Below are 18608 nucleotides of genomic sequence, written 5' to 3' on the forward strand. Positions count from 1 at the left end.
GAAGACTTTCCATCAGGTGACCCGTTTGCTCGTTTGCCCCCTTATTTCATTAAAAAAAAAATTATGTCATTTTTATGAAGTAGGCATATTGTAATACGTATAATTTAATTTTTTCCCGTGGTGCTTCCCCCTTTATTTGGACATTAATGTCATTCCAATTTGGCTGTCTCCCGCTTTGCTTGGGGAGGGAAATTGGATATCTCCTACTGCTCCTAAATTTCTTCTGATTAATTTCGTTGCGGGTCCCAAGACAGATTTAGCTTGTCCCTCGGGCAAGTATGTTTTGTTGAGACTGAGATCATAATATTATCAAAGGGTTTTCGTGGTTGATTACTACTGTTGATTCTGGCGACACAGGAGTTGCAGTGGTGAGAATGTGTGGTGGGCCTCATAACTATGATCATTTTGTCTACATTTGAAACCCGAACAAAATGCAAGGTAGTGACTTGGCAGCCAACCGGGTATCTGTTATATTTTTTATTACATAGACAAAATGTATGTTTGTTTACTCGGTAACAATGTCACGTTTACATTTCTTCAATGTAACAGTAACATGATAAGAGATGAACAAACAATATATAAACGTTTGTGAGGGCAGCGGTAACATTGTCGTACTGCACAACAACAAACATGGTCGCCAAAGCCGTCCTCATCCTCTGCGCTCAGGCGCTCCTCATCCAGGTACTTGTTACAAATCGAAAATTCATATAAAAAAAGCGCCATCAGCATATACCGTTTGCCAAGGAATATTGGTTAAACCATAGGAAGTGTAGTAAATAGCAGATATAATAGAATAGGCAGTTCGAAAATTTGAAAGAATTGAATTGACTCTATGAAACTAAATATATTCTGTACACATTTTCAGAGCATCACTGCTCAGTGCATTGGAGCTTACCCAGCTCTGGCTGCAGCCCCCTGCGCCGTCACCGCCCCACTAGCCGCCGCTCCCTGCGGTGCTGGCTACGCTGGATATGGATACGCCGCCCCCGCCCAAGCCCTCGCCGCCTCCAACGGCCCCGGCCTCGCCATCTCCAGCGCCTCCCCCATCTCCCCGGTCGGCGTGTCCGTAGCCTCCGAGAACGCCATCGAGGGCGCCCTCGCCGTCGCCGGAGCTCTGCCGTTCCTGGGCACCGTCGGTCTCGAGGGAGTGCTGCCCACCGCCGGCGCCGGTAACGTGGCCTACAACTGCGGTAACGGAGCCGTCGCCATCACCGCGGAGGACATCGCCGCCGCTCCGTTCGGCTACGCCGCCGCCGGTCCTCTCGGCTACGGCGCCGCCGGTCTGGGCTGGGAGGGTGCCGGTTTCGGCTACGGTGCGGGTCTCGGCTACGGCCCTGGACTCGGTTACGGTGCCGGCTACGGAGGTTGCGGTTGTGGTGCTCTCCTCTAAATTAAAAAACACCTAATTGTACTCAAAATAGAAAGCAAACTAAAATACTATGTTTTGTTTCTTTAATCTATCTTCAAAAAATAAATTATTTAGACAATTATTACGAAAATTCAAAAGATTGAAAATAAGATATTTAAAAGATAAATTAATTAAATTTTGTCTTTATTGTATTGTTATAAGCCCCATTCTCTGAGATGATATCTAAGGAAGGACTCCATACCGAGAATGAGCATTGAGCAGAATAATTTTATTTTATTTATAGATGAATCCTATGGTTTGGCTTAATGAATCGGCATCATATTTAGAGGTGCATCGTAATTAGAGGATTTATTAACTATTATTGACATGTTGAAATTAAGCTTGCCATTTAACACAAGAGCGAAATTGCGAACCTCATTGAATTGAGTAATTCTATGGTAACATCGTCTTTATATTATATACTAGCAGTTGCCCGCGACTTCGTCCGCGTGGACTTCAGTTATTAGCGCGCGATGTCAACAAAATTGGTGTCAAAAGCTTTTATGAAAAAACCCTGGTACCCCTTAAATCAAAACAGTGTGCACATCTACGAATAATAAAAACTAAGGAAAAGTAACTCCGTCAAAAAACATGCTCCACAATACTTGTCAAAAAAGTGTACCTAATGGCCTGTATTCACTTTCATTAGTACAAGTGCAAGTGACTAGTAATTGTAGTATTGTAGTGCAAGTCGTGTCAAATTCTTATTTAGTGATAATTTAGTGGCCTTATTTAGTAAATTTAGTAGTAGCTGTCAACCAGCGAATGTTTTTTTTGTCAACCATGCGAGTACGGCCGAACATCGAGAAGCGAGCTTGCAATTGCAAGAAGTACTCAAAGAAGTATTAAATGCGGTGCTGTCTGAAACGGGAACTCTTTTGGAAGCTTTTGTACTTTTAATATAATAATAATATCATATCTATGGACGCTTCACACAACGTCAGTCTGGCCCCGTGCTAAGTACCTGAAGGACTTTTGTTACGGGTACCCGACAACGGAAATATAATCTATATCTATACTTACTAATATTATAATTCTGCAGAGTTTGTTTGTTTGTTTGTTTGAACGCGCTAATCTCGGGAAGTACTGGTCTGATTTGAAAAATTCTTTTACTTTTAGATAGCCTATTTATCGAGGAAGGCTATAGGCTATATTTTATCACGCTAAAACTAATAGGAGCGGCGAAATAGAGGAAAATGTGGAAAAAACGGGGGAAATTATATGAAAGGACTTATTTGAACGCGCTAATCTCAGGAACTACTGGTCCGATTTGAAAAATTCTTTCAGTGTTAGATACCCCATTGATTGAGGAAGGTTATAGGCTATATTTTATCACGCCAAGCTTAAAAAGAGCGAAAAAATAGAGGAAAATGTGGAAAAAACAGGAAAATTATATGAAAGGGTTTATTTGAACGCGCTAATCTCAGGAACGACTAATCCGATTTGAAAAATTCTTTCAGTGTTAGGTAGCCCATTTATTGAGGAAGGCAATAGGCTATATTTTATCACGCTAAGACTAAAAGGAGCGAAGAAATAGAGGAAAATGTGGGAAAAACGGGGGAAATCATATGAAAGGGCTTATTTGAACGCGCTAATGTCAGAAACTACTGGTCCGATTTGAAAAATTCTTTCACTGTTAGATAGCTCATTTATTGAGAAAGGTCATAAGCTATTTTTTTATTACGCTAAGACTAATAAAAGCAAATAAATAGAGGAAAATGAGGAAAAATCGGGATAAATTATATGAAAGGACTTATTTGAACGCGCTAATCTCAGGAACTACTGGTCCGATTTGAAAAATTCTTTCAGTGTTAGATACCCCATTGATTGAGGAAGGTTATAAGCTATATTTTATCACGCTAAGCTTAAAAGGAGCGAAAAAATAGAGGAAAATGTGAAAAAAACAGGGAAATTATATGAAAGGGCTTATTTGAACGCGCTAATCTCAGGAACGACTAATTCGATTTGAAAAATTCTTTCAGTGCTAAATAGCCCATTTATCGAGGAAGGCTATAAGTTATATTTTATCACGCTAAATTTAATAAAAGCGAAGAAATAGAGGAAAATGTGGAAAAATCGGGATAAATTATATGAAAGGGCTTATTTGAACGCGCTAATCTCAGGAAGTACTGATCAGAATTGAAAAATTCTTTCAGTGTTAGATAGCCCATTTATCTAGAAAGGTTATAAGGTATATTTTATTTCGCTAGAACTAATAAGAGCGAAGAAATAGAGGAAAATGTGGAAAAAAGGGGAAAATTATATGAAAGGGCTTATTAGATAGCGCTAATCTCAGGAACTACTGATCCGATTTGAAAAATTCTTTCAGTATTAGGTAGCCCATTTATTGAGGAAGGCAATAGGCTATATTTTATCACGCTAAGACTTAAAGGAGCGAAGAAATAGAGGAAAATGTGGGAAAAACGGGGGAAATTATATGAAATTTGATGAATTATATGAAATCTTAAGAACTACTGGAGCAATTTTTATGTTATTTGGCAAACATGAAGAATAGACCACGTGAAGGGACATAGGCTATTTTTTGCGGAACAATGTACGGTTGCGTGAAATTCCTATTATTTATGTAATAAAATCGTAGGAAATTCAATTCTGTACATTGAATATTTTTGTACAATAAATAATACTTGGGATGTGTCATGTGATCTACTATGCTAACGCGCCCGTGGTCTAGTGGTTAGAGCGTCGCTCTCGACTCCGGAGGTCGTGGGTTCGAATCCCGCGTTGGAAACATGTTATTTCCAAGTTTGGTTAGGACAATGCAGGCTGATCACCTGATTGTCTGACAAGTAAGATGATCCATGCGTCGGATGGGCATGTAAAAAGTCGGTCCTGCGCCTGATCTCTCGCCAGTCGTGTCGACCGTTCCGTCCCACTGGGTTATGAGAGTAAAAGGAATAGAGAGTGCTCTTGTGTACTGCGCACACACTTGGGCACTATAAAATTACTCCTGCGTACCCGGCCTGGTTTCAATGAAACCGGCCACCGTCACCGAAACCGGTGTGGGGAGTATTATTTATTATTATTATTATGCTAACGCGGACGAAGTCGCGGGCAACAGCTAGTCTATACTAATATTATAATTGGGAAGAGTTTGTTTGTTTGAACGCGCTAATCTCAGGAACTACTTGTCCGATTTGAAAAATTCTTTTACTGTTGGATAGCCCATTTATCGAGGAAGGCTATAGGTTATATTTTATCACGCTTAGTATAATAGGAGGGAAGAAATAGAGGAAAATGTGGAAAAAACGGCGGGAAATTATTTGAAAGGGCTTATTTTAACGCGGTAATCTCAGGAACTACTGGTCCGATTTGAAAAATTATTTTACTGTTGGATGGCCCGTTGATCGAAAAAGGCTATAAGCTATATTTTATCACGCTAAGACTAATAGTAGCGAAGAAATAGAGGAAAATGTGGAAAAAACGGGGGAAATTTTATGAAAGGGCTTATTTGAACGCCCTAATCTCAGGAACTACTGGTTCGATTTGAAAAATTATTTCAGTGTTAGATAGCCCATTTATCGAGAAAGTCTATAGGCTATATTTTATCTCACTAAGACGAGGAGTGAAGAAATAGAGAGAAATGTGGAAAAAACGGGGGATATTATATGAAAGGGCTTATTTGAACGCGCTAATCTCAGGAACTACTGGTCTGATTTGAAAAAAATCTTCCAGTGTTAGATAGCCCATTTATCGAGGAAGGCTAAAGGCTATATTTTATCACGCTTAGACTAATAAGAGCGAAGAAATAGATGAAAATGTGGAAAAAACGGGGGAAATTATATGGAATTGCTTATTATCTTATGAACTACTGGAACAATTTTTATGTTATTTGGCAAACATGAAGAATAGACCACGTGAAGGGACATAACCTATTTTTTGCAGCAAAATGTACGGTTGCGTGAAATTCCTAAATTACGCAAGCGAAGCCGCGCGGAACATCTATATAATATAATAAAATCGTAGGAAAGTCAATTCTGTATCTATATTAATATTATAAATGCGAAAGTATCTCTGTCTGTCTGTCTGTCTGTCTCGCTTTCACGCCAAAACTACTGAACCGATTGCAATGAAATTTTGTACACAGTTATTCTAGAGTCTGAGAAAGGACATAGGCTACATTTTGATGTGGGAAAATATCTTATTTCCATGAAAATATCGATGAAAATTAATTCGCATTGCGCGTGGCCAGCGCTCATCCCGGGGGTCCTGGGTTCGAGTCCCGTAGGCGGAACAAAAAGTTTTCAATGTTCCTGGGTCTTGGATGTGTATTAAAATAATATTTCAAAAATCTTAAATATATTAATTTATGTATAATATTATAAAAAATCCAGAAATATATCGATGCAATGAACATTTTAGTTCTAATACGATTCAACAGATGGCGTTTTATTTTTTACTTCATTGTAACTTAACAAGCTGTTAACACTAACAGACATTGGTGAAATTGGGGCTAAACCTATCAATGATAAATAGTTTAAGGGTAAAGTTGTGTAATTGGGGGGCTAAATAAGCTTTAAAATTTGGCATAAAATATAAAGTTTAATATAAAAAATGAAGTACTTATTGTGTGCACACTGCACAGCTGTATTGATTTAAGGGGTACCAGGGTTTTTTTATAAAAGCTTTTGACACCAATTTTGTTGACATCGCGCGCTATAAACTGAAGTCCACGCGGACGAAGTCGCGGGCAACAGCTTGAATATTTTTGTACAATAAATAATACTTGGGATGCGATCTACTATGCTAACGCGGACGAAGTCGCGGGCAACAGCTAGTATTTAATACTTTTATACTTACTGGACTAGATGACGCCCGCAACTCCGTTGCGCCAAAAATCGTTTATCGCGCGAGTACCGTACATTTTCCCGGGATAAAAAGTATCCAATGTCCTTTCCCGGGGCTCAAAGTCATATCCATACTAAATTTGAGCAAAATTGGTTTAACGGTTTGGGCGTGAAGTGGTAACAGACAGACATACAGATAGACAGAATATACATAGACAGACAGACACACTTTCGCATTTATAATATTAGTATGGTAGGTATACAATATATTGCTTAAGATTTTTATTATACTATATTATACACTTAATATATTTTCATACACATCCAGTCTCCAGACCCAGGAACATTGAAAACTTTTTGTTCCGTCGGGGATTCGAACCCGCGGCTTGAGCTGCCTTTGTATTAGCTTCATGCACTCAACTAATTGAGCCACAGAGGTCGTCTCTTTATTTTGATAAATTAAAAACTTTTTTAAATTGAAAGAAAAAATAAATTAGGTATAGTGATAAATTGATAATTATAATTAATTAGCCCCCACTATTTCCATTGTCCGCAGAATGAATTCAAAATTGATCAAAAAATTAAAAAATGGTCCATCTTATTTACTGGACCAAGAGCCTGTGACGGCCAGGCCTTCCTCAGTTTCGGAAAGCTGTATTTCAACATTCTGAAAACATTTGCTTCAAATTTATTCAGAAATAAAACAATGTTTATTTTTTTTTTGTTTATCTGAAGGTCTACCTGATCTTTGAGAAAAAATAAAGCTCAATTTCATAGCTGGCAGGCACGCTGCGAGTGAAGGGAGGGGCGCGCGGGACGTGGGTACTCGCACTTGCACTCGCAAAAAATAGAACACGCTTTTAATCACGTTACTACGCAGCCGACTAATCACTTGCACTGATCAGTTGCTGTCCACACTTACTTTCTCCTAATCACTAATGACCCGCACTAGTTACCTGCACTTAATCACTAATTAAAGTGAATACAGTTCTAATCACGTTACTACGCAGCCGGCTAATCACTTGCACTAGTCAGTCGCAGTCCACACTTACTTTTTCCTAATAACTAATTTCCTGCCCTAATAACTTGCACTTACTACTAATGAAAGTGAATATGGGCCTTCAGGTACACATTTCAATACATTTGCAATATTTAGGTGACCTTGAGCGGTACTAGGCTGACGTTACATGACAGATCAAAAGGAACCAAATCTAAAACGGTAATAGTATGGGAGTTACGATTCCTTAGTTTTTATTATTCGTAGGTGCACATAATATTTCAATTTTTTAAATTAAACTTTATATTTTATGCCAAAGAAGAAGGGGCATTTTTGTATGGGACCCGTACCCAAGCTGTAGCACGTTGAGACATACATCAAATGAAAGGGCTTGAAAAGTTGTACATTTTCTTGTATGACATAAAACCTCTAAACCATGGGAGAAAAAAGTTAAAATACTTGATTGTAAGGAGTGAGGGTTTTTGATATTTTATTTGGGTGGAGATATGTAGCCGTATGGCCTTTCGTGTCAAACAGACATAATATTATGACGGCTATATTGACACGAAAGACCCGACGGCTACGTAGCTCCACCTGATGACAAATGAAATATCGAGAATCCTCACTAGTCACTGTTAACGATTAAAACTTTAGGGCCTGTTTCACCACTTCTTGATAAGGCTATCCACCAATTAACTTGATAGATCAAGTATGGAGAATCTGTCAAAAAAGTTATGAATAGCCTGTTAGGCAATTTATCAGAAAGTGGTGAAACAGGCCCTTAGAGTTATAATCGTTAACAGTGGAATTGTCAGAGGTTCTTCCGTGTGCGTGTCGTTTTTGAGGTTCAAAATTATTGTACCGTGTAATTCAACAAAAGTGTACCATTTTCACACCAACGCACAACGTATATATTAAGCTATCTAATTAATGTTATTAAAAAAAACAACATCGGGTCATCAAAATAATGTATAAAAGATGTGCTTAGTTTGCAAGAAATATTTATTTGTGAATTGTTACAGGTACGTGTGATAAGAAATATCTTTATCTGTTTACAGGAGAGCAGCACCACAACCGCAACCTCCGTAGCCGGCACCGTAACCGAGTCCAGGGCCGTAGCCGAGACCCGCACCATAGCCGAAACCGGCACCCTCCCAGCCCAGACCGGCGGCGCCGTAGCCGAGAGGACCGGCGGCGGCGTAGCCGAACGGAGCGGCGGCGATGTCCTCCGCGGTGATGGCGACGGCTCCGTTACCGCAGTTGTAGGCCACGTTACCAGCGCCAGCGGTGGGCAACACTCCCTCGAGACCGACGGTGCCCAGGAACGGCAGAGCTCCGGCGACGGCGAGGGCGCCCTCGATGGCGTTCTCGGAGGCTACGGACACGCCGACCGGGGAGATGGGGGAGGCGCTGGAGATGGCGAGGCCGGGGCCGTTGGAGGCGGCCAGGGCTTGGGCGGGGGCGGGGGCGGCGTATCCAAATCCAGCGTAGCCGGCACCGCAGGGAGCGGCGGCTAGTGGGGCGGCGGCGGCGCAGGGGGCGGCGGCCAGAGCTGGGTAAGCTCCGAGGCACTGGGCGGAGATGCTCTGAAAATCAAGTATTCGAAAATGTTTTCAAATGCTTGCAGTATGTCTGGACTGTTGCCACTGAGTTAGATTGTTCGTTAACACGACTTTAACATTATTTTGTGATAATTTTGTAAATAACATAATTAGCCATATTTTAGCGGTCAAATTTGTACCAAGTACCTGGATGAGGAGCGCCTGAGCGCAGAGGATGAGGACGGCTTTGGCGACCATGTTTGTTGTTGTGCAGTACGACAATGTTACCGCTGCCCTCACGAACGTTTATATATTGTTTGTTCATCCCTTATCAAAATCGTGTTACGCTGAAGAAATTGTTCGATCGAAATAAACGTGACATACCGGCTGGAACATGACTGGGCAACATCAAGGTCACTGTAATTTTGTTTACGATACTTTTTATTTATCAAAATACTACTTTCATTTGCCATTTTTTTTTGTTATTATTATCATTATATTTTATTATCATTATATTCCAACAACGATTAATAAAAACTCAGGGTCTGTAGTGCGAGTGCAGGTGATAAGTGCAGATGATTAGTGATTAGGAGAAATTAAAGGACTTGCACTTATCAGTCAGTGTCCACACTTTCTCGTGATTACTAATCAACTGCACTTATCATTAATCAAAGTGAATACAGGCCTTAAGGATGAGTAACTGTTTCAAAAAATTTGTTCCGCGAGCTACAAAAAGAGACCTGAATACATGCAAGGATTATGTGTAATTATTATAATAGAACATCTATTATAATAATTACACATAATCCTTGCATCGTCACCTCTATTATAGAAGTGACAATAATTATTTTCAACGGCTTTATTTCATTTCGAGTGGTATTTGTAGCTATTGTCGTGCTATTGTCACATTTTATTTTAGTGTGCGAAAAGGAACCAAATTCAAAACGGTTGAAGTATGGGAGTTACGTTTCCTTAGTTTTTATTAATCGTAGTACCTATTCTAATTAATTTATTATCATTGTGTTTCATCTGCCCGGGCGTTAGAAATTAATGAGACCGTAAAACAATAATAATTATTAATAAATATTAAGGTGCCGGTTGGCAGCGAACGACATGAAGCAACCGCAGACGACGAGTCGTCGCAACAGTTTGTATGTATTTCTATGAAATACCCAGCGCAGCTAGCGACACGAAGCAAGCGAGACATTCATAGAAATACATAGAAATGACGTGTCTCGACGACACGTCGTCTGCTGCAACTTCATGTAGTCGGTTTCACCTTTAAGTTAAACTTTGACGCTAAATCTCATGTATTGCAAAAAATATATAGAAAGCATTGTACTGTATAGAAAGCAATCTTTTTTAGCTACCAAGGTTGGTGTGAAGTGTGCACAAAATATTTAAAAATTCCGCGTAGACAAATCAATAAAAAACGTGACGTTACCATTATTTCAAAACATGGTAAACAACGCATGCTAGAAGATACTAATAATTTAGTTACTATAAATACCGACCACTGAATGTAGTAAGCATTGTGTACCTACTGAACTCAGTCGATACAAACATGTCTTCCTTCGCATTCCTCATCCTCGCCGTGCAGGCCTGCCTGCTCCAGGTAAATGTCTCGAGTCAACAGTTGGAGAAGGCAATCGTGTAATTCATGGTACAAAAATGTAACTATGTTTGACATTTTTCAGACTGTATACAGCCAGTGCCTGGGCTCATACGGTTATGGTGCTGAACTCGCCGCCCCCTTCGGCCTAGCCGGCCCGTACGGCTACGGCGCGGAGATCGCCGCTCCCTGCGGCCTCGCCGGCTCCTACGGCTACGGCGCTGAGATTGCTGCTCCCTTCGGCCTCGCCGGCCCCGGCTACGGCTTCGGTCCCTACGCCGCTGGTCCCGCTTACGGCGGTGCCGGTATCGGTGAGGTTGCTGTAGCCGGCGAGCTGGGAGTGGCCGGTAACACCGCCGTGGCCGGCCAGGTGCCCATCCTCGGCGCCGTGGAGTTCGGCGGCATCGTGCCCGCCGGCGGCGCGGTCTCCATCGGCGGCAGCTGCGCCTGCGGCTGCAACGGCCCCTACTTCTACTGAACAATTCCTACTACGGCTTTAGAAAATGAAAATATATAATTTATGCAAACGTATACGGTGTTAAGTTTTTCTCTCACTATAACTAATTAATTTTACTCCCTCTGATGTTATTTTTAACCCCCGACAAAAAAGAGGGGTGTCATAAGTTTGACGTGTCTGTCTGTCGGTCTCTCTGTCTGTCTGTCTGTCTGTCTGTCTGTGGCATCGTAGCATCCAAACGGGTGGACCGATTTTGATCTAGTTTTTTTTGTTTGAAAGCTGACTTAATTGAGAGTGTTCTTAGCTATAGTTCATCATCATCAGCCTGTTCCGTGATGAAAAATCGCGGTTCATCTGGTTCGCGAAGGGCGTTTGGCAATTTGCAGTCGTTTGGTGGGCTTTATTGCATTCTAGTTCGTGACATTTATGAATATTAACACATTAATGGAACGTTGACCTGCTGCTGTAGCATCACCTGGTAATCAATAAGATACCCAACTCCTCACCAACTTAGAGCGATGGTTTCGTGTTTGGGCTCATTTTAATTGCGACAACTAGTAAGACGTAGATAACCAATAAATTTTTGCATGCTGCTGCTGCAGCATCACCTGGATTCTATAGGAGCCGAGCTCCATATGAACCCAAAGTGGAGGTTTCATGTTTGGACTCATATTGACGGCCTCATCCAAAAGGACATTCCTAGATGGTATTCATTGGGATATAATATGATCCTGTTGATAGGAATTATTCTGCACTATAACCAACACAAGTTTAAAAAGCATAAAATAAAATTAAATTAAGAAATTTAAAAAAACCCCCGCCTAACAACTTTCAAAAGTAATGAAATAATATATTTTACTGACTTTAAGTTTAAATAATTCCTAAGTGTAAAGTGATATTCTAGTCCATAATTGTTGTCACGGTGTGTCGGGGGGCCGCTAATGTAGATGTTTGATTTCACATAAAAAAAATATAGTTTAAAGGTCAGTTTTCAGCAAACTAAATCGAGACAATCAGTGACATGGCGATACAAAATGCAAAAGACACTGTTGGCGGTCCCCCGACACACCGTGACAACAATTATGGACTAAAATATCACTTTACACTTAGGAATTATTTAAACTTAAAGTCAGTAAAATATATTATTTCATTACTTTTTAAAGTTGTTTGGCGGGGGTTTTTTAAATTTCTTATTGTGTTGGCATTCGATGTTGTTACGTCTTTTATTACGTCGAAATACATCTTTCAATTACTTGCAAACATTGATCAAAATAACAATTATTATTTTTAACAAAAAATTAAAACCGATTTCCAAGGTAAAAACAATAATAATATGAACTAAAAAGTATTAAATAACTCTAAGGCTGCGTTTCCACTGAAGCGGAGCGGAGCGGAGCGGAGCTTAGCGGTGCCAAATTGACCAATCACCATGCTCGAAATCTCCGCTGTCATTCCGCTGGAATAGCACGATTAGTCATTTCGGGCACCGCTAAGCTCCGCTCCGCTTCAGTGGAAACGCAGCCTTACTCTATAATAGTGCCTTTTTCAAAATTCGTCTAAATCTCAACTATTTCTGTACATACAACAGTCTTCATTACTTTGAAGTCGGTACCAGCTAATTTTATTGTGAGTTCAGTCAATTAAGAATATCTGAAGCTTTTGGGACTGGTACCGACTTCAAAGTAATGAAGACTGTTGTATGTACAGAAATAGTTGAGATTTAGACGAATTCTGAAAAAGGCACTATTATAGAGTAAGAGTTATTTAATACTTTTTAGTTCATATTATTATTGCAAATAAATATTATTAATTAGCAAAGCAAACAAATCTTTTAAAGGTCAATGTATACGCCTATACAATAAAATCCCAGAAAACGTCCAAAATCTTTCAATTAATAAATTTAAAAAAGTTGTTAAAGAACGTTTGTGTGCTAAGGCTTATTATAAGGTAACTGATTTTCTCAATGACAGCACACCTTGGGAAAAATAAGCTGACAAACCATAGGCCGCTTCTATAATATAATTAATGGCACTACATTTTTACATACTTAGTGTAATTTAGCTTAAGCTATTATTGTTATTTTCCACCTTTTTGGTAAAAGCCAGTTTGCGCCCAAACCGTGCGAGTTTCTTACGCCGGTTCTTCTCGGCGGGGTAGTTCCCGAACCGGTGGTAGGCCTCATGTAGACACGTCGACATTCTATAAGTGTTAACTTTGTTAACCTACTTAGAAATAAATATTTTTCATTTCATTTTCATTCATTGTTTTTACCTTGGAAGTCGGTTTTAATTTTTTGTTAAAAATAATAATTTCACTCTTTTTAGTTATCTACAAGATAAGGCTTTATGCTTAAATAACCACTACGAATGTTAACTATTTACATTATGTTACTGTAAGCGAAATTGTGGGAAATGCTTGCAGTTATCTAAGTGATGCTGCAATTTAAACACATTTATCTTTAAAGGTTCAGGAGTTCTGTTCAGTGCCTTTGGACCAAGAGACACCTTCGTATGAACTTTCTCTTATTCGTAACATATGTTTAAGTTACTAGAAACAACATTTTAACCACTATGAGTCTTTTGATAAATTTCAAGGATTTTCCTCGATTGCTCATAGATTCCATCATCAGCTCACCACTTTCGTAATTATTATACAAAATCAAGATTATATCCTATACAACAATACAAAAATTTTGAAAATCGGTCCACAAACAGCGAAATAATCATCAAAAACATCTGCTTCGATGAAAAAAACCCCGAAAAGAATCAATAATTGGGTCATAATGTGATGACCCATAATCAACGGGCTTTGGCCCACCACACATTCCCACCACTGTATCTCCTGTGTCGCCAGGATCGACAGCGGTATCCAACCACGAAAACCCTTTGATATGATCTCAGGGAGCCCGAGGGACATGCTAAAGCTGTCTTGGGACCCGCAACGAAATTAATCAGAAGAAAATAGGAGGAGTAGGAAGAATTCCAGATTCCCTCCCCATATAAAGCGGGAGACAGCACAAAGTTGCAGTGACCGAAAGTCAAAGAACTGGAAGGGGGAAGCACCACGGGAATAAACGTTAATAATAATAGTGACTACTACGCTAGAGCTTAATTAATTTACTGTGTTAGACTGTTGCCAGTAGTAATTGTGACAAAAACGCTTGAAGGCACGGAAGTTCCTAGCGCTGTCCACGAGATCACCGTAGTATGCGACACCAGATGTAAAGAGTAGGTTGTTTAGCATTGTAGTTCTTTCGTCCTGCCAGAGACTGCACTCCCAGAGAACATGATGAGCTATTTGTTCAAACATGTTGCCTTCGGTCGAGCACTCGCACATGGGTGATGCTACTAGATTAAATCCGTAGAGTTTGGCCTTAAAATTTCCATGACCGGTCAGGAATTGAGAAACGCAGTGATCAATATCCATCCAATGTTTGGATAGCCGTTCACGAATATTAGGGAAAAAATTATAAAGATGTCGCCCTTTGGTGGAACAGTCCCATCGCGTCTGCCATTCGGAGATTAGGCTTTGCAAAGAGTTTTCTAAAGGTTCAAACAATCTTGCTATTTTAATTTTATCCCGAGCGCTTAAAAAAAACGGGTTGTCAATGTTTTATTATGATAGTACATTGTCGCACGACGCTGAATCTCAAGGTCAACGGGTAAAACTCCGGCTAGCACGGGCAAGGCTTCGGTGCGTGTGGTTCTGTAAGCTTTGCACAAGAATATAAGAGCAAGACGTTGGCTTTGTAGCAATTTGCGACGAGCCGCGCCGATAGTTGCTCTGTCGGCCCACACGGGGGCCCCGTAGCAAATGCTGCCAAGGTAAGTAGCAGTGTAAATTAATTTTAAGATTTTGAATGAGAGGCCCCATGTCGACGTAGATATTTTGGTAAAGGAGTAAAAGTTGCGTTTCGCTTTCTCACCGGTTTGAATTATATGTTCTAAAAATGTAAATTTATTTTCTAAGTAAAAACCAAGATAACAGAGTGACTGTTTGCGTTTAACGTTAACATTGTCAAGTTTGATGCTAGGGGAAGATATAAGGGATCCTTTTAAAAGAATTTGGTAAGTTTTTTGCACGGCGAATTTCAGACGATTACGCTTACCCCAGTCAGATATTAAATTAAGACTACTGTTGGCTTTAGACTCAATTTCGGAACGCGAGTTTGCTTGAACGATAAGAAACTCATCGGCGTAACCAACTAGTATACAAAGCGGTGGAAGTGGAAGACTTAACAAATCGTCGAATCCCATGTTCCATAATTTAGGCGAAATTACCGATCCTTGAGGGCAGCCGCAAGTTAAATCTTTGGCGTGTGTACAATGTCCTAGACGAAGCTTAGTTTGACCGTTAGAAAAGTAAGAATGTATTATGGAATAAATATTGCAGTAACACCCTCGATTTTTTAGTTTTAATAGCACCATCGGCCACCAAGCATGGTCGAAGGCCCCGGAAATATCTAATGAAATGGCGACCACATATTTAGTTTCCGACAAGTTAACTATTTTTCTTACTTCTAACGCCGCGTCAACAGTCGATTTCCCGGCAGTGAAACCGAACTGATGGCTATGAAATTTAGGGCCACCAGGAAGCAGGCGAGGTACGATGAGACGTTCTAGTAATTTACCTAAGCAAGGCAGTAATGTTATCGGACGGTAAGATTTTGGGTCGTCAGGAGGTTTGTTTCCCGCTTTAGGTATTAATTTTATGCAACCGGAACGCCAAATTTTTGGAAATATACCTTCTGCGATACATCTGTTGTAAACATATAGAATCGATACCCACGGTATAATTATGATCGTGATGATAATGATCAATTAAATTGATGTGTTGGCTTATGCTTTCAGTTGTTTAAACAACGCCGAAATCCCCGAATCTGTATCTATAAGGATTCAAAAGTTCTGTTGGGTACAACCTGGTGCGAAATCTTACTTTTTGGTAGCATTTACCTCGAATGCTTCAGAAAAAATCAAAATCACTATATGTTTCCATACAAATTTCAAGGAGTCCTCTCGATTCCTCCTAGATCTCATCATCAGATCACCATTTTTGGAAGTCGGTAAAAACCATAAATCGAAATACATATACAACACAAAAAGAATTTTGAAAATCGGATTACAAACGGCTGAGTTATCGTTGAACATACAAAAAAAAAAGATACATACAGCCGAACGTATAACCTCCTCCTTTTTGGAAGTCGGTAAAAACCGTCTTTGTCAACAAACCGTCCGTGTACAATAATTAACTAGATATTTACACCACCTGGACCCAAAAGTCCAGGGACAGCGAGGCCGTGGGCGGTAGCCGATGTTACACCATAATTTACACGAAAAATTACGCCAGACCCAAGTGTTAAACCTCTGCCCTCAGTGTAATTCCCGATTTACCAACTGCCTCTAAGTCCTAAGACCAAGTGCGTAGCGGTCTTTTAGGTCGTATGTATCTCTTGATACAACAAACGTTTTCCCCAACGTCCATGTGCCACCTTAATATTTCCTGAAGCTCTAAATGCCGTACTTTTGTAATATTTAGACATTAATTAGTATAGTATTAAAAGATGTAAAAGTTATAACGATTCAAATAAAATAAAAAAATACGTATAATAAATAAAAATTAACTTCAAAGATAAGAAAATAGATAGAGTAAATTTATAGCAGCAGCAATAGCAAAATGGTATTACTCGTATTCTTCGAGGGCCGAATCTATTCACACAATATCATTCATTTAGAGTAAGAGCTAGCGAAAGCCAAACTTTTATCATTTTAAAAAAGCTAAAAGTTCTCCTGTAATTTTTTTCTATAAGAACGACCAGGAGTTTCAGTCGCCGTTACTTTATAAAGTATTAAGTTCCCTCGAAGAAAGAATGTCTGGCTATCGCTGCATCTTTGGCTGATTGCAATCTGGAGGCCAACACCGAAACGGCGCATTCAAATCTTCGGATCCGACCGAAAACCATGATGTGACCTTACTACGAAGTTACTTCGGGATCCTATCGTCTATCGTAGACTAGTATCTATCGTAGTTACAAACTTCGTAAGCACATGAAAAATTTCGGTCGGCCCGAACTTTCGAACGAAAGTATTTCGGAGGAAACAGCCCGATCATTCGGCCAAAGCATTGAATTTTTCACTTCGGAGTAAGCCTCCTGGGTAATAGTAGTTTTGACAATACGATAAAACAAAAAACATTTAAACTCATGACTAGCCGTATAGACGGATAAAGATGATTGTGAAAAGCACATACCTGTTTTCCAACTTCTCTTTAGTGCGAATTTTGTCCATCTTGCAATCCTTTATGTCACAACACCTTTTTTGAAAACACTTGCACAATAACAAACACTTCACTAACCACTTTGGTCTATGAATCCACCATCAGAACTTATTCCACTTCCAAAATATGGCTAATATTTTGGACTGCAACGGTCTTGTCTCATGAACAGCTTATGTATTAATATGTAGTTAAATTCCAACAGAATTAGCTGGGATTAAAGCAACGCATTATTTTATAAGCATTGCTAAAAAGACGTGTAGTTTGATAATTGGATTGGTCTGATTAACCTGGATTAACACAATGTGACGTATTATTTGAAGATACAAACTTCAACTTCCTGAAGATTCCATTTGTCTGGGAAAAGGACGAAATCCAAAAGTAAGCACAAGTTATTATTAAATGAAATTCGAAATTTAAACCATCGAGTATAACAATGATTTTTATTTGAGAAAACTAAATCTAGTTAGACCAATTATTTTACAAGATTGCGTTGCAACCACAACCGATGGCTCCGAGGCCAACTCCAAGAGGTCCGACTCCGAGACCGGGTCCACTGATACCGAGGCCAAGAGACTGGGCACCGATGCCGAGAGGACTAACACCGAGGCCGAGAGGAGCGGCGAGGATGTCCTCCGCGGTGATAGCGACGGCGCCGCTGCCGCAGTTGTAGGCCACGTTACCGGCGCCGGCGGTGGGCAGCACTCCCTCGAGACCGACGGTGCCCAGGAACGGCACTGCTCCAGAAACGGCAAGGATACCATCGATCGCGTTCTCAGAGGCTACAGACACGCCGACCGGGGAGATTGGAGAGGCGCTGGAGATGGCCAGCCCGGGTCCATTTGATGCGGCCAAAGCGGAGGCGGGACCGGCGCAGCCCCAACCACAGGGAGCAGCTACCAAGGGGGCAGCAGCGCAGGGAGCAGTCAACGTCTCCAAAACACCCAAACATTGCGCAGGGATGCTCTGTAAACCAAAAACGTTTATGTATTTCTGGAATCCTTATCCATTCCCTAACAAAAATAATATGAAAAGTAACAATTAATTCACCAGAAATCAACGACAACCCATAATTCCACTAGTGGCCAGAATAATAATTCAATAGTTATAAAAACTTTATGTCTCAGTTTGCAAAGGAGAGAGTACTTCCAATTTCTTATCATAATTCCTGTTAAACATTATTTAACATTTTGTTCAACATTTTTAACCTAAACTGTCTGCTGAGGAACTCGATTCATTAAACTGTTGTTTGTGAGACTATTATTAAATTTTATGGGCTCTTTAATCCACTTTTGTTGGATAGACATAGACATACCTGGAAGAGGAGTGCCTGAGCGCAAAGGATGAGTAGAGCCTTGGCGACCATTTTGATTGTAGTTGAAGTGGACAATGTCGCGCTACACACCGGCCGCGGTTTATATTGTTCATTTATCACACATAATATGTAGAAATTTCGTCTCGAGTAAGAAAGTATGAATGTGTCGTCAGAAAGTTTCGTTCATTCATTTTCAATAAAAT

General features: G+C 40.1%; 3 protein-coding genes across 3 annotated transcripts; 1 reads left to right on the plus strand and 2 right to left on the minus strand.

Annotated features, from left to right (window-relative positions):
- The first annotated feature begins 551 nt into the window (after positions 1-551).
- Positions 552-10894, plus strand: LOC121736200 (fibroin heavy chain-like). Its single transcript, XM_042127292.1, has 6 exons — positions 552-681; positions 866-1387; positions 8269-8726; positions 8937-9009; positions 10244-10366; positions 10449-10894. The coding sequence occupies exons 1-6, from the start codon at positions 631-633 to the stop codon at positions 10839-10841; spliced, it is 1620 nt and encodes a 539-aa protein (XP_041983226.1). The 5' UTR covers positions 552-630; the 3' UTR covers positions 10842-10894.
- On the minus strand, positions 8195-9114 carry LOC121735620 (chorion class B protein PC10-like). Its single transcript, XM_042126509.1, has 2 exons — positions 8959-9114; positions 8195-8796 (listed from the first exon to the last, which is right to left on the minus strand). Exons 1-2 carry the CDS (start codon positions 9007-9009, stop codon positions 8263-8265), a joined length of 585 nt encoding a protein of 194 aa, XP_041982443.1. The 5' UTR covers positions 9010-9114; the 3' UTR covers positions 8195-8262.
- Positions 10895-17519: 6625 nt separating the features above from the next.
- On the minus strand, positions 17520-18512 carry LOC121735649 (chorion class B protein PC10-like). Its single transcript, XM_042126551.1, has 2 exons — positions 18406-18512; positions 17520-18056 (listed from the first exon to the last, which is right to left on the minus strand). The coding sequence occupies exons 1-2, from the start codon at positions 18454-18456 to the stop codon at positions 17571-17573; spliced, it is 537 nt and encodes a 178-aa protein (XP_041982485.1). The 5' UTR covers positions 18457-18512; the 3' UTR covers positions 17520-17570.
- Positions 18513-18608: the final 96 nt, after the last annotated feature.

This window comes from Aricia agestis, chromosome 2, assembly GCF_905147365.1.
Source record: "Aricia agestis chromosome 2, ilAriAges1.1, whole genome shotgun sequence".
NCBI lineage: Eukaryota > Metazoa > Arthropoda > Insecta > Lepidoptera > Lycaenidae > Aricia > Aricia agestis.